The 22,900-nt window shown below is 32.9% G+C and overlaps 1 protein-coding gene across 4 annotated transcripts in view; it reads right to left on the bottom strand.

Moving 5' to 3' along the window:
- Positions 1 to 22,900, bottom strand: part of EPHA3 (EPH receptor A3) — a 231,882-nt gene that overhangs the window by 199,126 nt on the left and 9,856 nt on the right. For all 4 annotated transcript variants that reach the window (XM_039345858.1, XM_039345856.1, XM_039345857.1 and 1 more), the window contains exon 2: positions 4,560 to 4,624. In XM_039345858.1, the coding sequence (XP_039201792.1) occupies positions 4,560 to 4,624 (65 nt within the window). The remainder of the gene's footprint in view (positions 1 to 4,559; positions 4,625 to 22,900) is intronic.

Genomic DNA, 22,900 nt, shown 5'->3' with positions numbered 1-22,900 from the left:
TTCCATTATTAAATAATACAACAGAGAATTTAAGACATGCTTTTTACTATAGTGACATTGTTAGTAAAGGGGAAGGGAAATTCACAACTCATGTGAGTGATTTTTTGAATAGAATTTAGAATAAAAAATAATGTAACCAATATTTACATATGTATAAGCCAAAATATGAGACCCAGAATGGTGCAGTGATTAAAGCATCAGGTTAAAAACTGGGAGACTGTGAATTCTAGCCCTGCTTAGGTTCAAAGTAAAATGGGTGAACCTCAGCCAGTCATTCTCTCCCAGCGGTAGAAGCCAACTTTGACCTAACACAGACATGCACATGTCTAAAATATAGACTATACTCTTGTGTAATGTGCACTATATATAACAGAGTACAGTAATGCTTTCACTGAAAATGAATCTGAAACATTTTGAAAACTGTTTTATACAGTCTAAGTGCAGAAAGCCTCAGTTACCAGAAATCTTTTAACAATAAACTGAACAGGACAGTTTCTTACCTGAATAAATAAAATATGGTTATGACTCTTTTTTCCCCTTCTGCAAATGTAGTCAGATTCATTTTATTGACTGACAAGACATGTCCCCCATTCCACATCTGTAGTGCTGTAATTTATGTGAATTGCAGTTAATAATCAGTTCTGTTATGCTTAATCAGCATATCAATAATATGTTCAGCAAAGACTAAGAGGCTTTCATTTCCCAGACCCTTTCATAGATTTGATTGATTGACAGAATGAAAATGGCATAAATGCAGGTGGTGGTTTAGAATATTATCTCTGTGGACTTTGAAATCAAGTAGAAATAGATGCATCTAGTGCAATTTTTGCCATTTTTAATAGTTCTTTCTTTCTTTCTTTCTTTCTTTCTTTCTTTCTTTCTTTCTTTCTTGTTTTTTTTTTTTACCAAATCATTATAATATTACTAGTGCAAGTGTTATAAATGTAGAGGATAGCTTTATTTTTCTTCTTTTTCCCCCAAAAGTGAAGGGGATAAATTAAACTTTTACATTATTGCAGAATAATAATACTGAATCAAGGATTAAAACACTTTCAATACAGATTCAATAAAGCACCAATAGAGCACAAATTAATAAATATAAAGGAGACTGTTCTAAAATAAATCCCAGAATTTTGCATAACTGAGAATCAGAGCACTATAATGAAAAAAAAACCATGTCAAATATTCCCAAGCAATTAAACAAAACCTGTTCTTTTTCCTCCACCTAAATTCACATTTCATATATAAATTATATGATTCTGAAGAGCTATTGGACTATAATGCGAATATACTGTTGTGTTTTGAAATTTGGCCAATATAATGCCATAAGGTTCATTTCTGAGTCAATGCTTCAAGCACAGCTCTATTAACTTGAGCTTGTAAATTACCTGTGCCCTACTAGTAATGTTTCAATATGATGTGACAACCTTATTATGGAAACTTGCATTTGCATTTATTTTAACAGCTTTAAAGGCATATGTAAAGTACAGTATAGTTTCAACTTCTCGGCAGATTATGGGTTTTCTTTTTCTGTTCCTTGGACCTCCTCTCATGAACAGGCACTCTTATAGGCATTTTGTATGTCCTTTTCCTTGTTCCTGTTTGTCATACAAAGCATACATTCATGGTGGCACAGTGGTTAAAATGCAGTACTGCAGGCTATTTCTGCTGATTGACGGCTGCCAGCAGTTCAGCAGTTCAATTCTTACTGGCTCAAGGTTGACTCAGCCTTCTATCTTTCTGAGGTCAGTAAAATGAGAACCCAGATTGTTGGGGACAATATGCTGACACTGTAAACCTCTTAGAGAGGGCTGTAAATCTAAGTGCTATTGCTATTATACTATTTTTCTTATGAAGTTTAGATTCATATTATAGGTAGATTTCAGAAAGTTGTAGGTTTCTTGGAGTTTTAATTAATATATACAAGAAAGGATTGTAAAAATATTGTATTTCCTCTTTTCAATTATTTTGCACAACTTGCTTTGATTACTTAAGAATACAAGTATATAAAACAAGAATAATTCAATGATTGAGCCTTAAAATTTCATAATAAATCACACCATAAATTCTATGGAAGTTTCCTTGATACACCATTATTTTACTCAATCTACATTTCCCGTATTCAATGTATTATTCTGTGACATTTATTTTCAGGTTCATATAGACAAGATTGGTCTACATCCTTATTTCATTACACAGTGTTATATATTGAACAGTTCTCTTAAGAGAAAACATTATGTATTAGGAGACAATATAATTTCATATTTTGCTATGTTATATTTTTATGCTGCTTAATACAGTATGAAGAAACCAGTAATTCAACATCATTTAAATAAAATAGCATAATAATGAAAGCATCCCATACTTGTGAAATAGAAAACATGAAGTTCTCATAAGCAAATCATTTTTTGTCTAGGTAACCCTGAATTAGCAGTTATAAAGCAAAACCTTTTTTTCTAATTAGTATCACAATTCAATTCCAATAAAACTACCATCACAGCATTAAAGTAAAGAGCTACATACATTCTTAAAAAGCAATGTCAATGTCAATTGGATGCTGAAAAACCAGAGGCACCAAAATATTGGTTTTTTATAAATATTACATACTTTTGTGCACCTAACTGGTTAACTTTGTCCACTAAATCTTCCAGAAAATAATTTATTCAAAGTCATTTTTAAATTATATTAAATTATACTAAACTCTAATTTAGTGACAGCTGAAGTTGTTTGAATTTTGACTAATGATGCTTCAGCAGCCAGTTTGCCACATTATTATCCAATTCTTGATTTTCAGCACCCAAAGCTGAAAGAAAAGGAAAAGCCACTTCTTCGAAAGACAGAGATACAGAATTAAATTAAATGTTACTATTCCAATTTTACAATAAAAAATGAGACTCATTACTTTACTATAAATGTGTACCAGTCATAAAATATGATCTATATTATTTGGCTTTTATTGTTACATTCATGTATATGTTGTTGTTTTTTACCAGTTCCATGTGATAATAGGCATTTTCATAAAATTTCTATCATAAAGTCATCTAGTTATATGTCATTATGTACATTGGCCAAGACTTAACTGGATTTTAAGCAGATTTTAACTTTAGCAGAACCAGTCACCTTCTTCAAACTTCATTAACGATACCCATGGAAAACAAAGAATATGTTGTGATCCTAATTCTGTCTAATTCTGTTATACTGTAATAAACCCAACTTTCCCTGGAAAGTATGAAATGGAAAATATAAACATATATGAATATATGAATGAAAGTATAAATATCCATCTATATACCACTAAAATTCTCTTTGACATAACTTTTAACTGGATGAAATGATTATCATAGGTCAATGTTTTTTCAACCAATGTAGCCCAAATAGGATAACTTATAGAATGATACAAAATCTGGAATCCATGACTCCTGAGAAATGAAAATTGGGAAAATTATGGCTATTCCAGTGCTTGAAGGAAGGAAGGAAGGAAGGAAGGAAGGAAGGAAGGAAGGAAGGAAGGAAGGAAGGAAGGAAAAAAGGAAGGAAGGAAGATTCCTCATACTCTCTGCCAGCTTTCCATAAGAAAACTCAATAGGAAAGCTGGCAGGAAATCGGAAGTTGTTCCCACTCTTACTGCTTTTGCCTGCCTATGATCATTCTGTTTCTCTGGTGAGAAAGTATTTGCGAAACAATGACCAAACAAGCATGGAGTCTCTAATATAGTCTAATTATAATATAATGGAAGCCTTCAAATCATACTGAGCTCTTTAAGTAGATCTGGTGAGAGTGAGATTACAATGCATGGTTCTCATTGTTCCTCATGCTTATAACTGTTTACATGTAGCTAATGAAACTACAACAGCCAATGTTTGTTTCACATTATTTTGAATTGGTAACATGTTTTACCAATTCTATTTCAGTTCAGGCTTAGTAGAGATTTTTTATTATGGTTAAAATTATTTTCTAGTACAAGGCAAAAATAAGAGGGTGTCCTTGTTGGGTATGGAGGCTCTAGTGGTGGTTTGGGGAGGGGGTTTTTTTGGGGTCAATTTGGTTTAAAATCGACAGTTTTACAGAAGGAACACAATTATTATTCACATGAAAGAACTTTGTCTTTGCCTATCCCTTATGCTTTAATGTGGAAAAAGTTCAGGAAAGACTGAAATATCTTTAATCATTCAATCAAAACCATAATCAATATCAAATCAATCTTCAATATAATCAATCCTAACTTGCTAATAAGAGTCATTGAAGTTAAAGCCCTTCCAAATCCGGAGGAATACAGGTCAGAAAAGGCTGATTAAGTGAAATCCTTAGCATAAATATTTATAGTAACTTTAATACTACTGAAAAAGATGCTGGCTGCTATTTTGGTAATATATGAAACACAGAACATATTCAGGGATTTGTGATAGAAGCATGAGTCCCAAAATATAAACTCTGTTTAAAAAGGAATAAAGAACAGTAAAACCACACTAAATCATACTTGTGTTTTTCTGTTTTCCACAAAAGAAGAAAAGGTTAAATAACATAGCAATGTTTCCCATTTTACAGTTTAATGAACTCACCCCATGTGATGGGTAGGAGATCCAGCCCAGCTCTCCTTGAATTGCTTTTGAATCTAGCAGATTAACTGTGAAAAGAAGAAAAAAATTCTGTTATTGTTTTTTTAAAGGCTTGATTGGTTGGTTTTGAATTAAATTATTCCAAGTGCAGAAAAAGCAGAACAACAGATGTATTTTCAATTAATTTCCTAAATATAAAAAAACACATACCAACTTCTCATACTCCAATCACATTTCTAAATCCAGTCCCTCAGAAAGTTGGTTCAATAAGTACTAGTAAATGACAGTGAAAGATGCAACAAAATTCTGTTTTTTTTAAAAGTTTCATATTTCAAACATTTAATTCAGCATGCGTAATAATTAATCATGACTCCAGGGCCTGACATTATACATTATTCTACTTCATCTGCTGATAACTTGACTTGCTGATATTTTTAAGGAAAAAATATAACTTCAAACAACGTTTTTAAACATGTATTTTCATTCTGAAATAACCTCAAGTTTTTAACAATCTTTTAATCTCCCAGCCGTCAAGACCAGAGATGTTAGTTGAAAATGTAAGTTGCAAATTGAATTAAATACATTTTGAAGCTCTGAAAATAATGTTGAAAACAAATCCAGTAAAATCTGCCTTTTGTCAATGCAACCTCCCACACAAAGCACTTAAGCTTGTGCTATATTTCATAATAAGCATATTGATCTAAATGCCTCTGAATGATTTTTATGATTCTACAAAACATCGTTATGACAGTTTTCATATTGGCAAAATTATTAAGAATTATTGGGACCGGTATGAAAATGTAGCATCTTAGCATATAAAGATTTAGAATTCTCCTGAAGATTTATAGGTTTATTTGTTGTACTTCAGGACTATAATTGTTCATACTACAGCAACTGACCTACCAGAATCCAATACTACTAGTGAATAAAACAAAATTATTTCTGTACAATGGAGAAATTTTAAATTTATATTTTGATTAATGTAAACTAAAAAGTATTGATTTTCTTATAGATATATTTACTTAATTTTTATTATTATTACATATTAAATAAATATCATTTAATGTACACAGAAAATAAAACACAATATAATAAACTTTGTATTATCTTGTTCACATGCTACAAATATTAAGCACTGTAATATATTTCTTTTTCCCCCCTAATAGTGTAAATCTTGTTTCACTAAAGCAAATTCTGTTCCAATCTAGCCAAAAAAATCCAAAATACATTCTACCTGTGTAATACCCTGTATGTAACATCAGATATGCACTGTAAACCTAGGGCACTTAAACAACTATTTCTATTATTGAGGTTTACAAAAATCCACATGACTCCTAGATAACAGCAAGAAGAAATATTATCATTTAATGGTTGTCAAAATTTTGCTACTCAATTTGGTAGCCCTACATTAATATGATTCTTAAGAAATCCTTAAAATTTATTGAAATATGCCTTGTTTATTTATATGATTTAGAATTCTAAATAATTCAGGCTACTGTTACAAACTTTTAAATAAAATGTCTAAAACGTGTTTTCTCAAAATCAAAGGGACAAAATTTTTACTGTGGTTTATTTTAAAAAAGACAAAAGGTATACTGTGGATAAAATCAAGATTTTTTAAAAAAACTTCGTATATTAGAATAAATTATTATTTTTTTAATTGGAAAAGGAGTAGGAAATATATATAAGTAAAATAAAATAAAAGCAAATAACTGGAAATATATCTATTTTATCCTTTTTAAGGAATGAGTTTATTTTTATTATTTTGTTCTTTTAGAGGCCCAGGAAGATACAACTTATATTTGTATCAAGAAAATTAAGGATGCTGTTCCCATCACCTCCTTTAAAATTGAAGGTACAACAATGTTAATTGCACAATTAAATTAGGTTCTACTGACAACATCAACAGAATCTTCAAAGCCATGTAAGAAGTAATGATTGATAGAAATGGACATAGTGTCACAATATAGTCCATCATTGCATCAAGAATCTGTCCACTTAAACTGTTCAATTAGAAGCAAAGTTTGGAGAAAACAAAGGGTTAACTTTAACTGAAGTATCTTTTAGAGGAAGACATATTTTTACAACCAATTTATATGAATTAAGAACAATAAGAAATGGCATGTTATAGAAAGGATGCAGAGCTATTTAATGTGTGCATGTATATTTATCACACAAAGAATCATAAACGGATAATGGTAAAAAGTTCACTTTTAGTAAATATACAATTTCCTTCTGATACAGGAATACTTAAGCAGCGCCAAATTTTCAGTTAATAAAGGAGGCTTATTTTTTTTTCCAGGCTGCTCCTGCTTCAAGTGCTGTTCTTGGTTATATATTTTCATTATGTCAAGTCTCTTCTAAGGTTTATACTCTATTTTTTTATATCAAAATGAAGGCTTTTTGTTGTTTCAATTTGTTTTTTTATAAGTATGGCTGGAGGAACAGGCTTTCAGCGATCTGTTTGTGCATGTGTCTCTGCAGTCATTTCAGCACAGCGAAGTGAAGTGAAACCTGCCTCCCCAACACACACACATACACACACTCTCACAAATACAAAAGGACACAATGGAAACAGTTGAAGCAATTCTGAACATTTCTGCATATATTTAAAATATTTTGCACCAATATCTTAAACATTTTAAAAAGCACATTTGCCATCTGCATAGACCATTGTAGATTGTTTATAAGATTTGAAAATTAAGATCTCTCACTTCAAAGCACTCTAAAACTGCTCAAAAATGTCTATATGCCAAATAATTAAAATTTCTTAGGTAAGATCATTATTTTAGAAATCTAAAAAATACATATTTCTTTCCTATTGCTCAATGATAATATATCTACATCTATATGTTTATATTAAGCTGAGGTCAAGTCTCAAGCACAATTACAAATACAATTATCTGTATTTTTGGCTGTGGGTTTTTTTATTTATCTAGTGGTAATACGAAATGGTAAATAGAGTGTTACATCAAGCTTTGCATATGTTCAAAAATGAATGAATTCTTTCCCTAAATGTTCTTTTCTTTTCTGGTGAAAAAAATACTAATTAAAGTATGCATATTGGATTAAAGAATGCGTATTGGCAATTCACTGCTATAAATCGAGGTGGCTTTATACTTTCAATGTGAAATATGTAATTTCTGCACCACCACCATGAATAATCAAACAACATTAAGTTGTCAGAGAATACTGACTGAAAATCACAGAGAATGAAAGAAGAGGATACAAAGGAGACAGGGTAATGAAACAAGGATTCATCATTTCCAGTATCTTCCCAGAAATATCAAAATGTTTTACTAAGAATACATTTAAGTTTATGAAAAATGTATGAGATTTTGCCTCCTCACAGAAGATTCTGAAATGCTTTGGCATTTATTTTGCAACTTTATTTTTGGGATATAAGTATATTCCAAAGTATACTTTCAACCAATACTGTTGACCATTAGCAACTGTGGACAGGATCAAGCAAAAAGCTGTTGGTACAGGTCTTATTTATGTGAGATGAAATGATAATAATAAAAATGAGCTCTGGAAATAGAGAAGATGTCTTTGGCATTAATATTACATTAACACTTTAATAAAGCACAATTCATGCCATAATGATCTAAAGCTATGCGATGCTTATTCTGAATTACTTAATTCTATTTCTGTTGTATCACCTAAACCAGGGGTCTTCAAACTTGGCCGTTTTATGATTTGTGGACTTCAACTCTGAGAATTCTTAAGCCAGCTTGCCTGGCTGAGGAATTCTGGGAGTTGAAGTCTACAAGTCATAAAAGGACTAAGTCTGAAGACCCCTGACCTAAAGTATAGTTCAGAGGATCTCTTATAATGTTGTTCAATTTTCCTGTGTCAAGTAAATAACTTAGAAAGCATAAAACAGAGAGTCCTCATGGACTCTCAAATTGTGTAGCAGTTTATAGACATAACCTGCAAACCTACATACCTATTTGATTATTTGGCAGTAAAGCCTGCCAGGGCATTGGGACTTATTTGGAATAAGCAGACTTTGGAATAGGCTGCAAATTGCAAGCATGAAAATTACCCAATTTCCTTCCCCTAAGGAAAAAAAATAGGTTTACTCACAGTACAGAACATCAAGATATTTACAGCCTATTGCACCATACCAACAGACATACCAATTGTCTATTATTAACAGTGTCCTTTTCTAAAAATTCTGTTTCCAGCACATTCACCGCAAACTCAACTGTGACCAACTTCACTATTTAAGAGAAGCCACCGTTTAAGAGAAGCCACAGTCTCAGTTGATGTCCTGTTTGTAAGGACATCTCAATTAGGAATTTGAAATAAGAACAGCCTATGACTGAACATTTGGCTTCACTATGTATGGCATTTTGTTCCAAAACATGAGGCCTTTTACTGAGAATTGTTCATCACTATCAAAGTGAATACCAACCAGATTTAAAGTCATACCTAAACTGAATTCACAGAAATATCTACTAGCGTATCTACTAGCTTATAAAGCAGAGTAGGCCAATTCAGAAACACAATCTATCATTTCCTGCTTTGACTGAAACCAGGAAATTTTGATTCTCTGTATCCACTGCTTTCATTAATTGGAAATTGGAAGAATCACATAATAACAGTTGTTTTTGCTATCTGAATTTTAAAAACATGGTTCGTTTAAACCAAGATTAACAAAAATAAACAATGCTGAGGTTGCATGATCAGATCTAGTTAAGTTCATTAGAGTATTCATGATTAAAAATCAAGAGAGAAGGAAAGTACAGCTTTAAGAAACTATTTTAAATTCTACTGTCTTATCATTTAAAATATATACACAATACTATATATTTAATGAAAAAGTGCATTCATATCTCTTATTCAATTAGAGACAAAGTATAAATTATAAAGGATGTCATATACTTTAAAAACAACAAAGGGAAAAGCAACATAAATGAGTTTTTTAAAAAAAAAAATCTGAAAGTTTCCCAGTTTTCTCTTTTGTACTGTTGCTATTGGTTTGGAATGGGAGAGGAAAACAGAATATGTGGTGATCTCTGTTTTGTCCTTGGGTAGCTAATACCAACATGTGAATTCAAAAATTATTTACATTAGATAAAGTGTTTCTTCTTTTGATAATACTTCACAGCCTTTAAGCCTGCTATGTGAAGCTTATCAATTATTATACATCATTATGATTCCTTATTATTAACCAACACTCAAAATGTAAGGAGTTTGATCACTATTCTTTCAAATCAATTAAACTCAGCTTTCCTATCATCTAAAATGGGAATATTTTTGTTCTTATCAATCAATAAATATGCAGATTTTAATTGGATTTCATGTAAGCTGAATTATTTTTAAGTAGATAATATAATTACATTTTGTGCATATATAATATAACTCTGATTTATTAGAATTGTAAGCCTTGCTTGGACTGTTACATTATAATAGGTTTGCAGCTTCTTTTGAAGTAAAATAAGACAAGATAAATATCTAAATGAATAAAAGCAGAATTTTAGAGTTTATTCCTGTATAAATAAATTCCTTATTCATTTATACATAATATAATTTCAAAAATTGACAATTGCTGAAAAATAGTTATCAAAATAGTTATTAAAAAAAGATAATCACTGAAGATAAAAATCTTTACCATCTAAACAAATTTTTCAAATGTCAGAGGAGGTGGAAGTTTTTCATTTCTTTCATTATTGCAGTTGTTAATTTTTATTTATGAGAAAAATGGTAACACAGGGGAAACCAAATTTTCCTATATAAAACAATAACATAAATAAATATGAATATACTCAAAATTAAAGCACAGAAGTCATCCTGAGATAGGATCTAGATAGTCTTTGCTTGGAGATAAAACAACACTAGGACTGTTTACAGGCACATATAATATTTAAAAACTACATGGCCCAGTTTCCATGTGTGGATAGATGCACACACACACTGTGCAATAATGTTAGCACAGTTGAATGCTTGCTTCTTTAAAAATAAATTTCAATCAGAATGCCTAATTATAGAATTTCTTTAGCAATTCATTGTATCACCCACCATGTAGCACAAAAACTTTCTTCAATAGATTTGATTGTAATTATGAAGACATTTATTTTTATCTTGCTTGTCCAATTATTTAGAATTGCATCATGCTTTCAAATAACTTCAGGTACAGTATTATGCTGAATCTTAGTGCTTGAAAATTCTTTAAAACAATAGATGCATTCTATGCAATAGGAAGATACAAGTTTCAAAATTGATTCATAAGTGTTCAAATCTTGCATGCAGCTGAGGACACCACTTCTCTGCTATTCAATAGGCAAATGACTGTTTAAGGTAATCCACACAGACATGAAAAATGAAATAATTACTTTAAAGTTGAAAGCAGTAGCTCTTTAGTGAGACTCTGCCTGAAAAAGCTTGCAAAACAAAAAAGAGAATGATTTTTAAGATATGAATAGAAACCAGAAGATGAAAGTGTTAACAAAAAATATGAAAATATAAGGTCAAACAAAACTGATGAAGAAAACTGTTTTAAGATTTAGAAAAAAGTAAAATATTTGGATATCACTATGGCATACAAGAACTGCATGTTATTTCAAATAATTATATTAAGAAGTGGAATGATTTTTTTTTTAAAAAAAAGCATGCTATGAAGGGAGAAACTACAATTGCTAGAGATAATTTATGGGATAAAGATGAATCTTGTATTTAGAAGGATGTTTTTGTTTTGGACGATACTGGTTTTGACAATTTTTCTACCATTAAACAATGGCAAAAAGACTTATCTTAAATTTTGAATAGCAAGAGAAAAAGCCATGAGTTAAATAAAGCACTACAATATGCAAAGGAAAAAGGAGGATTGGATTGAAAGAATGGGTGTTGCTGAGAAATTTTAAAAAATACAGTTAAAAGGAAATTACCTGAGATTTGGCTAGTGTGAATATTTGAGGTATGACAAAGTCATACAAACACAAGCTACACCAAAAAGTACTTTTATGGTTCTCATCACAATAAGCATTTTAGAAATGAGTGAAGATAAATATTTAATATCATGAGATTCTAGAATTTTATTACAGGGAATAAAAAATAAAATAAAAAGAATAACTGATGACAGAAGGACATAGTTGTCAATAGTTTCATATTTATAAGATGACCAACCATCCTCCTTTAGACTTTTGTGAGTTCTGTCCTCCCTCGAAAAGTATCCTCCTACATGTCCTCCTTTTCGATATTTGAAGACTAATCTGCAGGGCTTTTTTTTTCTCATAGACCACTCAGAATGGCGTTCCGGCACCTTTTTTTTAATGTTTTTTTTTTCAACTTTTGCATGAGCTGTGCTACTCCCACTATTGGCTGTCGAAAGCCAATAGGAATTGCTGCTGAGCACGCCAAAACACCCGGCTGGCAAGCTTTGCACATGCAAGTTGTCTGTATTATTGTTGCAATGAATAAAATGTTTCTTTTATTTACAATATTTTTTTCTTCAATTTATTTTTGTCCTTCTTTTCATTGTAAAAAAGTTGGTCACCTTAATATTTAGTTATCAGAAAGTAGTATACAAAATAATGTGTATTGATACTGAATAATGTAAGACAATTTGAAATGGAATTGTATAGAAACAATAGGCATGCAGCTATCTAGAACAATGAAACTACAATACTTCAAATTTATGTTGGGTATGTGAATAATAAGAATGATCAATTATCATTCTTGTGGGCATTTAAAAAAACTATAGTACAGGTTCAAAAATATACGGTGACTTAGATGATTTTAAAAATTAAAAATTAACATTCAACTGAAATCAGAACTTTCACTTTTTATATAGTAGGAAATAGGACAGCTTTTATATACTACAGTAAAATTATTGTAGGCACAAGAAATGGAAAGATCTGAAAATATCTGCAGTGGAGGAATAGTTGCTGAAAATGTCAGAACTTGCTGAAATAACTAAATTGACTTGTCTGATTAGAGAAAAGACAATATCTACAGTATGTATACTGGTAATTAAAATCCCCTATATATTTTTGGGGTAAAATATATAACCTGAGATTATGATTTATGGTTTTTATTATTAGACAGGGTAGATTATATAAAGAAGATAATCATGATATAACTTTAGAGATAGAGAAATTAAACAATGATTACAAGTAATCGTACTTGTAATTGCTATAAAGAAGGGCAGAAGCCATTTCTTTATATATTTCTGTTGGAATTATTGGGTTATCTGGCCTGTTAGGCTGAGTCATCAGCTGCAGTAGGCCAAGGTATGCGGAAGTCAAAAGTGAAAAAACAAGTTTGTGCCGTGCGGTGCAAGGGAATGTTGTTTTGGTGTTTGTTGGTGCCGTGTGCAACAGCTGTATAGTAGCGTGTGCAAAACAAAGTTAGCACGTGTAATATGCTAATATGCTGTGTCATAACAAATGTGGTTGGTGTAAGGTGGTCACCAGGTGCTTATAAACCCGCCTTCTGATAACACAATAAAAGGGATGCTTCATCTTTGTTTGAGGCTCCCATCCCGAGGAAACCACGTGTACGTGTCTGTTCTTCAACACCCATGGGAGACCGCTGGGCGCGTGAAAACCCACAAATGGTGACCCCGACGTGATTCAAGTTTCTGAGCGCGTCTCCTCTTACTCACTCAGCGGAAGAGCTTACTGCAACTCAGGGCCGGTCGTCAGAGCTAGACGAAGCACCCTCCCAAAACATTACCGTGAGTATGGGGACAACATTCTCTAAGCCTCAGGTTGCGCACCTCCCAGAACTTAGGGAATTGACCAAGTCATCAATAATTAAATTAGGAAAAACAATGGGAAAGATTTGCTGCTGATCCTCCTCTTAAAACATGTATATCAAAATTGCCTTGCATATCCCGAAGGAGGATCCCTAAAAATGTTTGTGTGGGTTAAATTAGGAAAGTATTTTCATGAATGACCAGGATGTAAAACTGTGACTGTTAACTGTTTCAAATCCAAAGGAAAAAGAATTTTAAAGTCTGCTAGAAATTCTGCTTAAAATAAGCCACAAAAAGGAAGAACCTCACTCTGTCTGGCCAACAAACAGAGTGAAGAAAAAGAATTGTGTTTGTTTGTTTGTATTCCTCCTTCTCTCTGTGTGTCTATCTACAAGAGCCTTTTGAAACTCAAGTCTGCTTGTGTGGGGAAATAATTTTTTAAAGTTACTTTTCATATCCTAAAACTTACTGGTGAAACTACTATGAAACTTTTCTGAAACAAATAAGCATTTTCTAATCTCTAAAACGATGTGGTCTATTTTAGAATAAATGTTCTCCTACCCTTGGCAAGTTGCACACCTTAAAATTTAGGCTTTTAAAATTATTTGGAGTTTTCAGCATTTTCAAACTGCCTGCAAACTACCCCCCTTCCAATTCTTTTCCTGCTCTTTGTTCTCCATACCTTTTGTCTGCCTCTCCTGGTAGAGTCCGTCCAGAAAGGGGGGGGGGAGACCTTGTTCTTGTATCTTTCAGCCCTGAAACCCTCTCCCAAGCCTTTGGAAGCAGAACACACAGACCCAGATGCTGCCTCCATCCATTTGAGCCATGGAATTGAGTTTGAATCCAGCCATCCACTAAAAAGCCACCATGCATCTTCCCAAGTCCTACCATTTCCCCAGATGCCTGTGAGAGCTGCAGAAGGAAGGTGGTGCCATGTGAAGCCTCAGAAGAGAAAATTAAGACTGTGGGGGGAGGGTGGAAACTCATTGTAAACTTTTCTTTCTTGCCCCATTTGTATTGTAACAAGCCACTTGAATGTATCTATGGAGAGATCGCATTTGGGAATATGTGGCAGAACAAGTACTGAACACCTTGGACTTCTATCTGGTGGGAGGGAAAACTTTTCCAGAATATTTGTATTGCCTGTTTTGTAGAAATAGCTGCATATGCACACACACACACACACACCATTCAGAATCATACTTGAGTCCCCTCCACCTACCTTTAGTAAAGTTCCCCCCAGGCTGATTTTTGCTCTATTGCACCAAAGCTTTGTGGGACCAACTTCCAACAGATTCCAAGGGGGAGGGAACTAGGCCCCCTCAGGTGATTTGCAATTCATATGCCCTGACTAAGGAAGCAACAGGAAAAATCCCAAACTTATGCCCTGAATATTTTGGACATTACAAACCTGGATGCACTGAATTAAGAGCTAAGGCAAGAAACAACCCTTGAAATTGGGCAGCCAGTGGTCATGTACAAAGGAAAACCATGGCTGTGAAGAATTTTGGGAGGTATGCAAACCTGACTGGAAGCTAAAGGTGACATCCAACATTTGAAAATGATTGGCACAGAATATTGGATACTATAAATTTCTTTTCCACCTAACAAAATTTTGCCCTGACTTTTAGAACTTTATGGGTGCAAGCTCCCCTTTTGGGAGCCATTAAAGGGATCTTTTTCTGCTGCCTCCATTGATGGAAGTTAGCCCCCCCAGAAGGAAATATTAAAAAGGGCAGAAAAATATATTTTTCCTCAAAAGGACTTTTTAAAAACCAAACCTGGCCCCAAATCTATCTCTCTGCCCCAAACAAGAGCTAGACCCATACAGATGCAAATGTAACACCATCAGAAAGTTGGAGCCAGAGCAATCAAGAAGACAAAAGAGAAGATATGCATATCCCACCCAAACTCTAGGAGTCAGCCCCATCACCTGGGAAGCAGGATATGATAATGCAATTTCCTGAAGAACCATCTTTCTGCAATAAACTGTAATCTTCAGGAACTGTCACCCACCAACAGGTCAATTTAGTAACTACACCTATCACTGCAGTTCAGCAACCCCTGCTAACTAAACCAGCCTTCACTTTGCCAAGCGACACTGAGGATGACTTCCTATAAAGCGCTACCTCCTTATTTTAAATAAAACAGAAAAGTAGGAGATGTTGGAATTATTGGGTTATCTGGCCTGTTAGGATGAGTCATCAGCTGCAGTAGGCCAAGGTATGCGGAAGTCAAAAGTGAAAAAACAAGTTTGTGCCGTGCGGTGCAAGGGAATGTTGTTTTGGTGTTTATTGGTGCCGTGTGCAACAGCTGTATAGTAGCGTGTGCAAAACAAAGTTAGCACGTGTAATATGCTAATATGCTGTGTCATAACAAATGTGGTTGGTGTAAGGTGGTCACCAGGTGCTTATAAACCCGCCTTCTGATAACACAATAAAAGGGATGCTTCATCTTTGTTTGAGGCTCCCATCCCGAGGAAACCACGTGTACGTGTCTGTTCTTCAACACCCATGGGAGACCGCTGGGCGCGTGAAAACCCACATATTTCCTTAAAAAGTTTTTTCTTTTTTTTACTTTTCATGTTTTCTTTCTTTTTACATTTTTAGCTTTGTTTTTCTCTTTCATCTTTGCTCTTTCTTTTTGTTTATTTTAATTTGTATAAGTTCTTATTATTTGTTAAATTGACAATAAATTATATCTAAAGAAAAAAGTCTTAAAAAAGACATTTATATTTAATATATACCAAAGAAGGTCTATACTTTCAAATATTTTTGAGAACTCATAGCCTACCTTTATCAGGCAGAGATATTAAGCTGAAGAGCATTGAATTCTGACACTGAATTTCATCTGTTTTAAACCCAGCAGTTGGAGCAAACCTGAATTCAAAACAGATTAATTTTCCATGTAATTTATTGTTTTATAAATGATACAGCTAGATAATTTCATGTGCAAATGATCAGAGGAGTTTAATATCTAAAGTCCCCATCTTTGCTTCTTTCCCAACAAATCACAATATTGGGAATATATCAATTTAGACCAAGTATGTCAAAGTTGTGATGTCACGTGATGTCGCGTGACATATCAGGACTTTTTCCCCATTGTCGGCAATGGGGTAGGCGCAGTTTCGGCATGACGCATGCAGCCCATGGGCTGGCAGTTTGACATGCCTGACTTAGACTGTCCATTATTCTTCTTTAGAACTGGTATATCATAATATGGGAAACTATAGCCTTTTTACTGAAATTGGGACCAATAATGTCCAGACTGACAAGGTGTAAACAATTATGTGCAGGTCATCATTTTAAATTTTTTGTTGTCAAACTTGGATTCTGTCAAACTCCACATCACTATTACTTGATCAAAAACTATTGATAACAAAATTAAGAAGCCATTTGTAAGAGATAACTTTATTACCTTTTCCAAATCTATGAAAACCAAGTGAACAATTACAGTAATTAAAGTTTAAATTTCAAACATTTAAAGTCTTATGCATGTTTCCCTGTAACTCAAGTAATGCAGAATTCTATCAAGTTATCTACAACTGGCACCAATGTATATACATGCATATAGGTATGTATATGCTATTTTTTGGAATGTTAACTGGTCGTCTAAAATTAACTTGTTTGCATAAATGATGGTCAGATCTCAATCTGGTAGCAAATAATTCTTTTTTTTATCTGAATATTCAAAAAGTGATAATATATACTTGTTCCCAGAAGCAAGGAAAGCAATGTAGAAGTAATTCACCAAAACATTCATATATCTCCAAATATTTGAATATTGGTATTAAATCAAATGGCCTATTGACTATGAATTTGATCAGTTTCAGTCTATACAGCTCCTATGTAGATCTGGAAAGACTATTAAAATAATATTTATCCAATGTATTCATGCAATATTGTCCTGAAAACAATTATCAAGATGAATCTGAAACAATGTGATTTCCCCCAGCTCAATAACACAGGAAGAACAGTTTTAACTCAATGGACCTATTTTTTTTTTCCTTTTCAAGAGCTGTGATGAAGAAAGAACACCAGATAATTGCAAGATCATTTCCTTATAAAGTGAAACCCATTGGGATAATTGTCAATTGTGGAGTATAATTCAAGAAAATTATAAAGCAAAAGAAGCTGACCACAGATATATTTTTCAAAAAAAAAATGTATCTATGTAATACATTTATCAACTATTACTTTCACAATTATGGCTTTCTTGAAATAAAGGTAATCCAGACTTAGTCATCGGATTTCCTGGGAAATGTCAATTAATGGGTTGCTGGAAATTATTAATTGGTTGCTGGATATTAAAATAGAGTCATTTCCAGCCATTAACTGAGACACCTTCCAAAAAAATTCTAGTCATCAGTCAATCTTTTTCACATACTACAAACACTGCAGGATGATACCCACTTCTGAACCATCCCACTAAGGAGGTCTTGCTGAGTTGCAGGCAAAAAGTCTGCATAAATTGGATCAATAGCTTGTTATTATTATTATTATTTTGTATTTTTACTATTTTACACTTTTGAATAATATTTAAAAGATCAGCTCTTAAACTTAAAGTGTTCTTTATGACACCTCAAGTTACTTAATTATTAGATGAGCCATACAAATTGATAAATACTGTTGCTTTAAGAATACAAACAAACAAAAATTTACAAACAGGGCAGCATTTAAGTTTTGTAAACCTTGGGTGGATGTATTTCCTGAAATTCTTTCTGAAAAATTTTAATATGTAAGAGGGAAAACCCATAAAGAGTTATTTTATTAAATGCATTTAAATTAAATGAAATATTTATACAATCTCCTGAGTAGCAGCACCCATCTTACCTAGCTGATCTCAAAGCAGTGTCAGTCTTACTTATTAAGGCACACTTACTGACATCTTATTTGGGAATACCCTGCTCCATTCAACATGAATGTCTTCCATACTTCTGTAGCTTTTAGAGCATTCCTTTCCTTTTCAAAATACTCATTTTCTTGGGTGAAATTTCCTTTTCTCCTTTCCTGCCTCTAATTTCCTTTGCTTATTATTTCTTAATCACATTTTTGCTTTGTCTAAGACAGTTTATTGTGAAAAGGAATACTGCAATATGATGGAAATACTCTCACATACATATGCATACATACATCATATATACATACACACATACATGCTCCTTAATTCAAATAGTTCATAGAAGTTGCAAAATATATGTGTGCATTTTTTCAAAGTAAAAATGTCACTTTTACTTAATGGAAAGATTTTAATATGGGGTTTTTTTTTGGTTTTTTTTTAGAATCTAATAAGAGACATCAGTCTGGTTGCTCTTGGTAAAGTACTGACTCTTCTAATTCAGCATTGTTTCCCAGTGCTTAGCTATTAGCCATCTCCTTCTTCACTACGTACTATGTAAAGCACCAGCTGCTAGAATAGTAATCAAGTTTTTTTCCATTGCACCTGTTCCTCTTATTTCAACACTTCACCTGCCCTTCTCTTCTCCCTCTTTTACCATTGATGAGAAAATGTTTTTATAGCTCTCCCTAATCAAAGTCAGGATTAATTCTTGGCAAATCTGATGTAACAAAACTCAGATACTGCTTCAAGTCCTACAGCGATGCAAAAAGAGGAGATGGATATTTGACTTGTCATAATGAATTTGAACAAGGAAAATGAGTGGGAGTCCTCAGGTTGCCTGCAACTTCAATGTCAGATAAGTGATTTTCAGAGCTATAACTGGGAATAAAAAAACCACATCAGGAGTAATTTTGAGCACACCAAGTTCTTTTAATTCCTCTGAGACTTACTTGAAAAAGATGCCAGATTGAATTATGGTTAAGAAAGTTTCCGAAGCATGATGAATTTATAATGTACTCATAACTGCAATAAACATTTCAAAGCTGTACTATGTTATCTACTGCAATTTGTAGATGTTATATAAGTGGATTTTTTTCATTAAAAGATTTTAGACTTTTTAAGCATATCTTTTTTAGAACTTTCTCATTAAGATACTATTGAATATTTTATACAGGGGAACAACCAAAGTGTCTTGTGCCTCATCTTTAAATAGTAACAGTCCAGTAATTGATACATCACGGAGGACCTAATGTTCTTCCATCTTATCTCTCAAAAAAATTTCAGAGGAGAGATCAGCAGCTGATTTAGTTTTTAAAGAAATTCATCACATAAATGATCTATACATATAAGAACCATAGCTTCCAAAATGGAACATACGGCATTGCTTCTTTGCCATTTGGGGAAAAAAAGCAATGGAACTATTTAGTTAAATATTTCCATTAAAACAGAAACAACTATCCAGATTCTCTTTTAGGAAATAATATGAAGCTTTCCAAGAATTAGAGTAATGTTTTATTCCTGTGTTTGAAATGCTGTGATTAAAGGCTTTTTTCTTCCTGAGGGGAAAAAAAAACCTCCAACCAATTGTTTGTACATTTAACATCTAGGGATATTTCTCTCGCAAAAGCTGTACCTGTCTGCTCAAAACTAAATCCCATTGGCTTCAATGGTGCTTACTCTTAGATTGAAGCCTAAAAAGATTTAAAAATATTTGCAAAGTGTATCACAGCTTTAAATTATTTTGTTGTGTTTAAAATGTATAATTACATCCAGTTCCAAATATAATAAAGCAAACATTGTAAAATCAGATCACTAGGTGGATATGAGAAGGCAAAAGAACCCAGTGCCATGAACTTCCATCATGACTATTGTCAGCTTTTCTTGATTTCATTAGTGATGTAAGAAACTCAACAATTCATTAAATCTTTATAAAATAGATTTTGTTTTTATCTTTGCTTGCAACTTCATTGCAGTGCTGTTATTCTATTTTTAAATATCAGCAACAAATATTTTTCTTTTAGCTTAATGCCAAACTAGAAAACATTTCTTCCTTCATTTTCCCTTTTAATCCTTTCCCAGGAATTCTATATTCATATATTGCCACCTTGTAAAATAATCCTATATCATATACATGGGTTCTATTTGAATATAATTATTTAGATCACATGCTTGACTTTGTATAGTATATATCCATACAGTTTTGCATGTCATAAACAGTGCCCATTTCTTTATGTCCATGAGAAAGTTTGTCATAACCGAGGGAAAGGTCCTTCTTTTGTTTTGTGCGGTACTTTGAAAAACAATCATATCCTGCTCTAACTTTCATCTAAGGTAGACATGACAATATCATATGAGCCATACAGGTCAAGTGTACTTTTATTTTAACAGCTACAGAAACAAAATCTTGTAAGTCTGAATATTCTTCTTTCCAAATGTTGTGAACTAGGAAGGGGCATGAGATGTTTATTCAAACTAGGTTTTTGGAATGAGATCAATTTAAGCTTGTCTAATCATTGCCTTAGTAGTAGCTCTTTTTCCTGTCCTTCAAGGCCATTTCCTATACCTGCCAGATATACATTGTTTAAACAGAGGTCCCCAACCCCCCAGGTCGCAGACCGGCACTGATCCATGGTCCGCTAGGAACTGGGCTGCACAAGCAAGTAAGCCCCACTCACGCATGCACAGAATGCAGGCAGCATCTTCTGGGCCATGGAAAAAAACATTCTCCACAGAACCAGTTCCTCACACCCAAAAGGTTGCAGAATGCTGGCTTAAAAATAATTGATTAAAATGATTCTATTAGCAAATGAGAATATTGTGGAGATCAAAGCTGTTGCATGTAGTTCACAGTGCATGATTTGGGGGAGGAAGGAAACTGAGGGCATATTTAAAATTTGATTTATATGCTCAAAGAGCATGGGCCAAACAATGGTTCATGCCACAACAAACATAAAATAATTATTGTTAACATCACTGTTCATCTATATTATAATTTGAATTATTGGTGAAGGCATATTTCTAATGAAAAGAGAATAAGGGAATGTAGTACTGTAAGTAAACTGATGGAATAGACAATACATTAGCATAACTATATGAAGAAGGAGGAGGAGGAGTTATAGCAGTTTACCAAAGAATGTTCAAATTTTCACTGATTCACACTGAGATGCAAAGACATTGAGACAAATGTCCTGCGAATAATTCAGTTATGGTAGCTCAGTTCCAAGAATAAGCCACTGAGAATCTGTTAAATACTTTATGGTATCTGTTGATAAAGAGGCCAAAGAATGTTTCTATAATAAAATTCGCTACTGCAGCCTCTCTTACTTAGATCAACAAACTTTTTAATGTCAACCATCTCCTATTCCAGCATCTTGCAGGATTGGTACAGCTTCATTCTATTTTATAGTGCATTTTTTCTTAAACTATCTAAAATTAGTACACATGCATTGATCCTACTAAGCATTTTTTATTTTTCTTCACTAATAAGCAGATGTTCTCTGGCCTATTTCATTTCCTCCATAACCCATATTCTTGAAACAATTCCAGTGTCCTAATATGGGTTATTTCTTAAACTACTTCTTGGAGCACTTGCAGGTAGCTCTGACAGAACATACCCATTGTATATTCCATCTTTCACTAATGTCATGTTTCAAACAGGATGCACAGTTAATGAATCTGTCATGAAACCAATGAATATCATTGCCTTTCTGTAGCAGTTGCATTCAGATTTAGTCAGTTAAAATCATTAAATTAACCCATGTTGATTTAAGGGACTGCCACAAAGAAGAGGGGGTCAACCTATTTTCCAAAGCATTTGAAGGTAGGAAAAGAAGCAATGGATTCAAAGTAATCAAAAAATGAACCAACTTAGAACTAATGAAACATCTCCTGACAGTGAGAACATTAACCAGTGGAATGGCTTGCCTTCAGAAGTTGTGGGTGCTCCATCCCTGGAAGTCTTTAAGAAGATATTCAAAAACCATTTGTCTAAAATGATATAGGGTCTCCTGCTTGAGCAGGGGGGTGGACTAGAAGACCTCCAATGTACCTTCCAACTCTATTATTCTATTGTTATTCTGTTATTCTTTTTAAATAATCTATTCATTCATTGCCTTCTGATAACAATTCAGCCCAAGATTTTATTAATTAATATGTAAGTAGGGACAGAGAATTCCATTAAAATAATAGACCTTGTCTGTTCTTTGAAGACAAGTATCTTGGGATATAATTAGCACTTGAAGAGAAACACTATGACTATGGAATAGATTGTGAAATCAAAAAAGCATTCCAGAAAAAGCAATAAAAAATACCTTGGAGCTGTTTCCAAGAATATTATCGTATTGTACCTGTAAGTCACTGAGCTCAAGTGATTTAATTTAAATTAAATTAGAATTTAATTCTAATAACTTCTGAAAAGCAGAAAATATTTTTAAATTGCTCTCATTCTTAAAATAGCTGTAAAAATTTCTTGGCGGGGATAAAGTGATGAGACGTTTTCTACGAAACTTTGTAGATAAATCCAGAATATTGTTTCTAAAAAAATTAAAAATAATAAATCAACAATTCTAATTAAAATGGAAACACAAACTATTTCAGCAAATGCAAATCATATAGGAATAACATTTTATTTTGTTTTTCTTAAAGTTTTAATGTTTGTATATCAGATAGTCTTATACTCACATGAAAGTATTTTTGGATTCAGTACAGCTAATATCTCTGTAAACTGGCACAGAACTATACAAAATAGAGAGGTGAATTCACAAAAGTAAAGCTGAATTTTTTCTGGATTTATAGAAGTGAT

Source organism: Crotalus tigris, unplaced genomic scaffold, assembly GCF_016545835.1.
Source record: "Crotalus tigris isolate CLP2741 ecotype Arizona unplaced genomic scaffold, ASM1654583v1 scf7180000017980.1470182205:1502881, whole genome shotgun sequence".
NCBI classification, from domain to species: Eukaryota; Metazoa; Chordata; class Lepidosauria; order Squamata; family Viperidae; genus Crotalus; species Crotalus tigris.
Note: the sequence above shows the minus strand (reverse complement) of the source record. Positions and strands in the feature narration are given on the sequence as shown.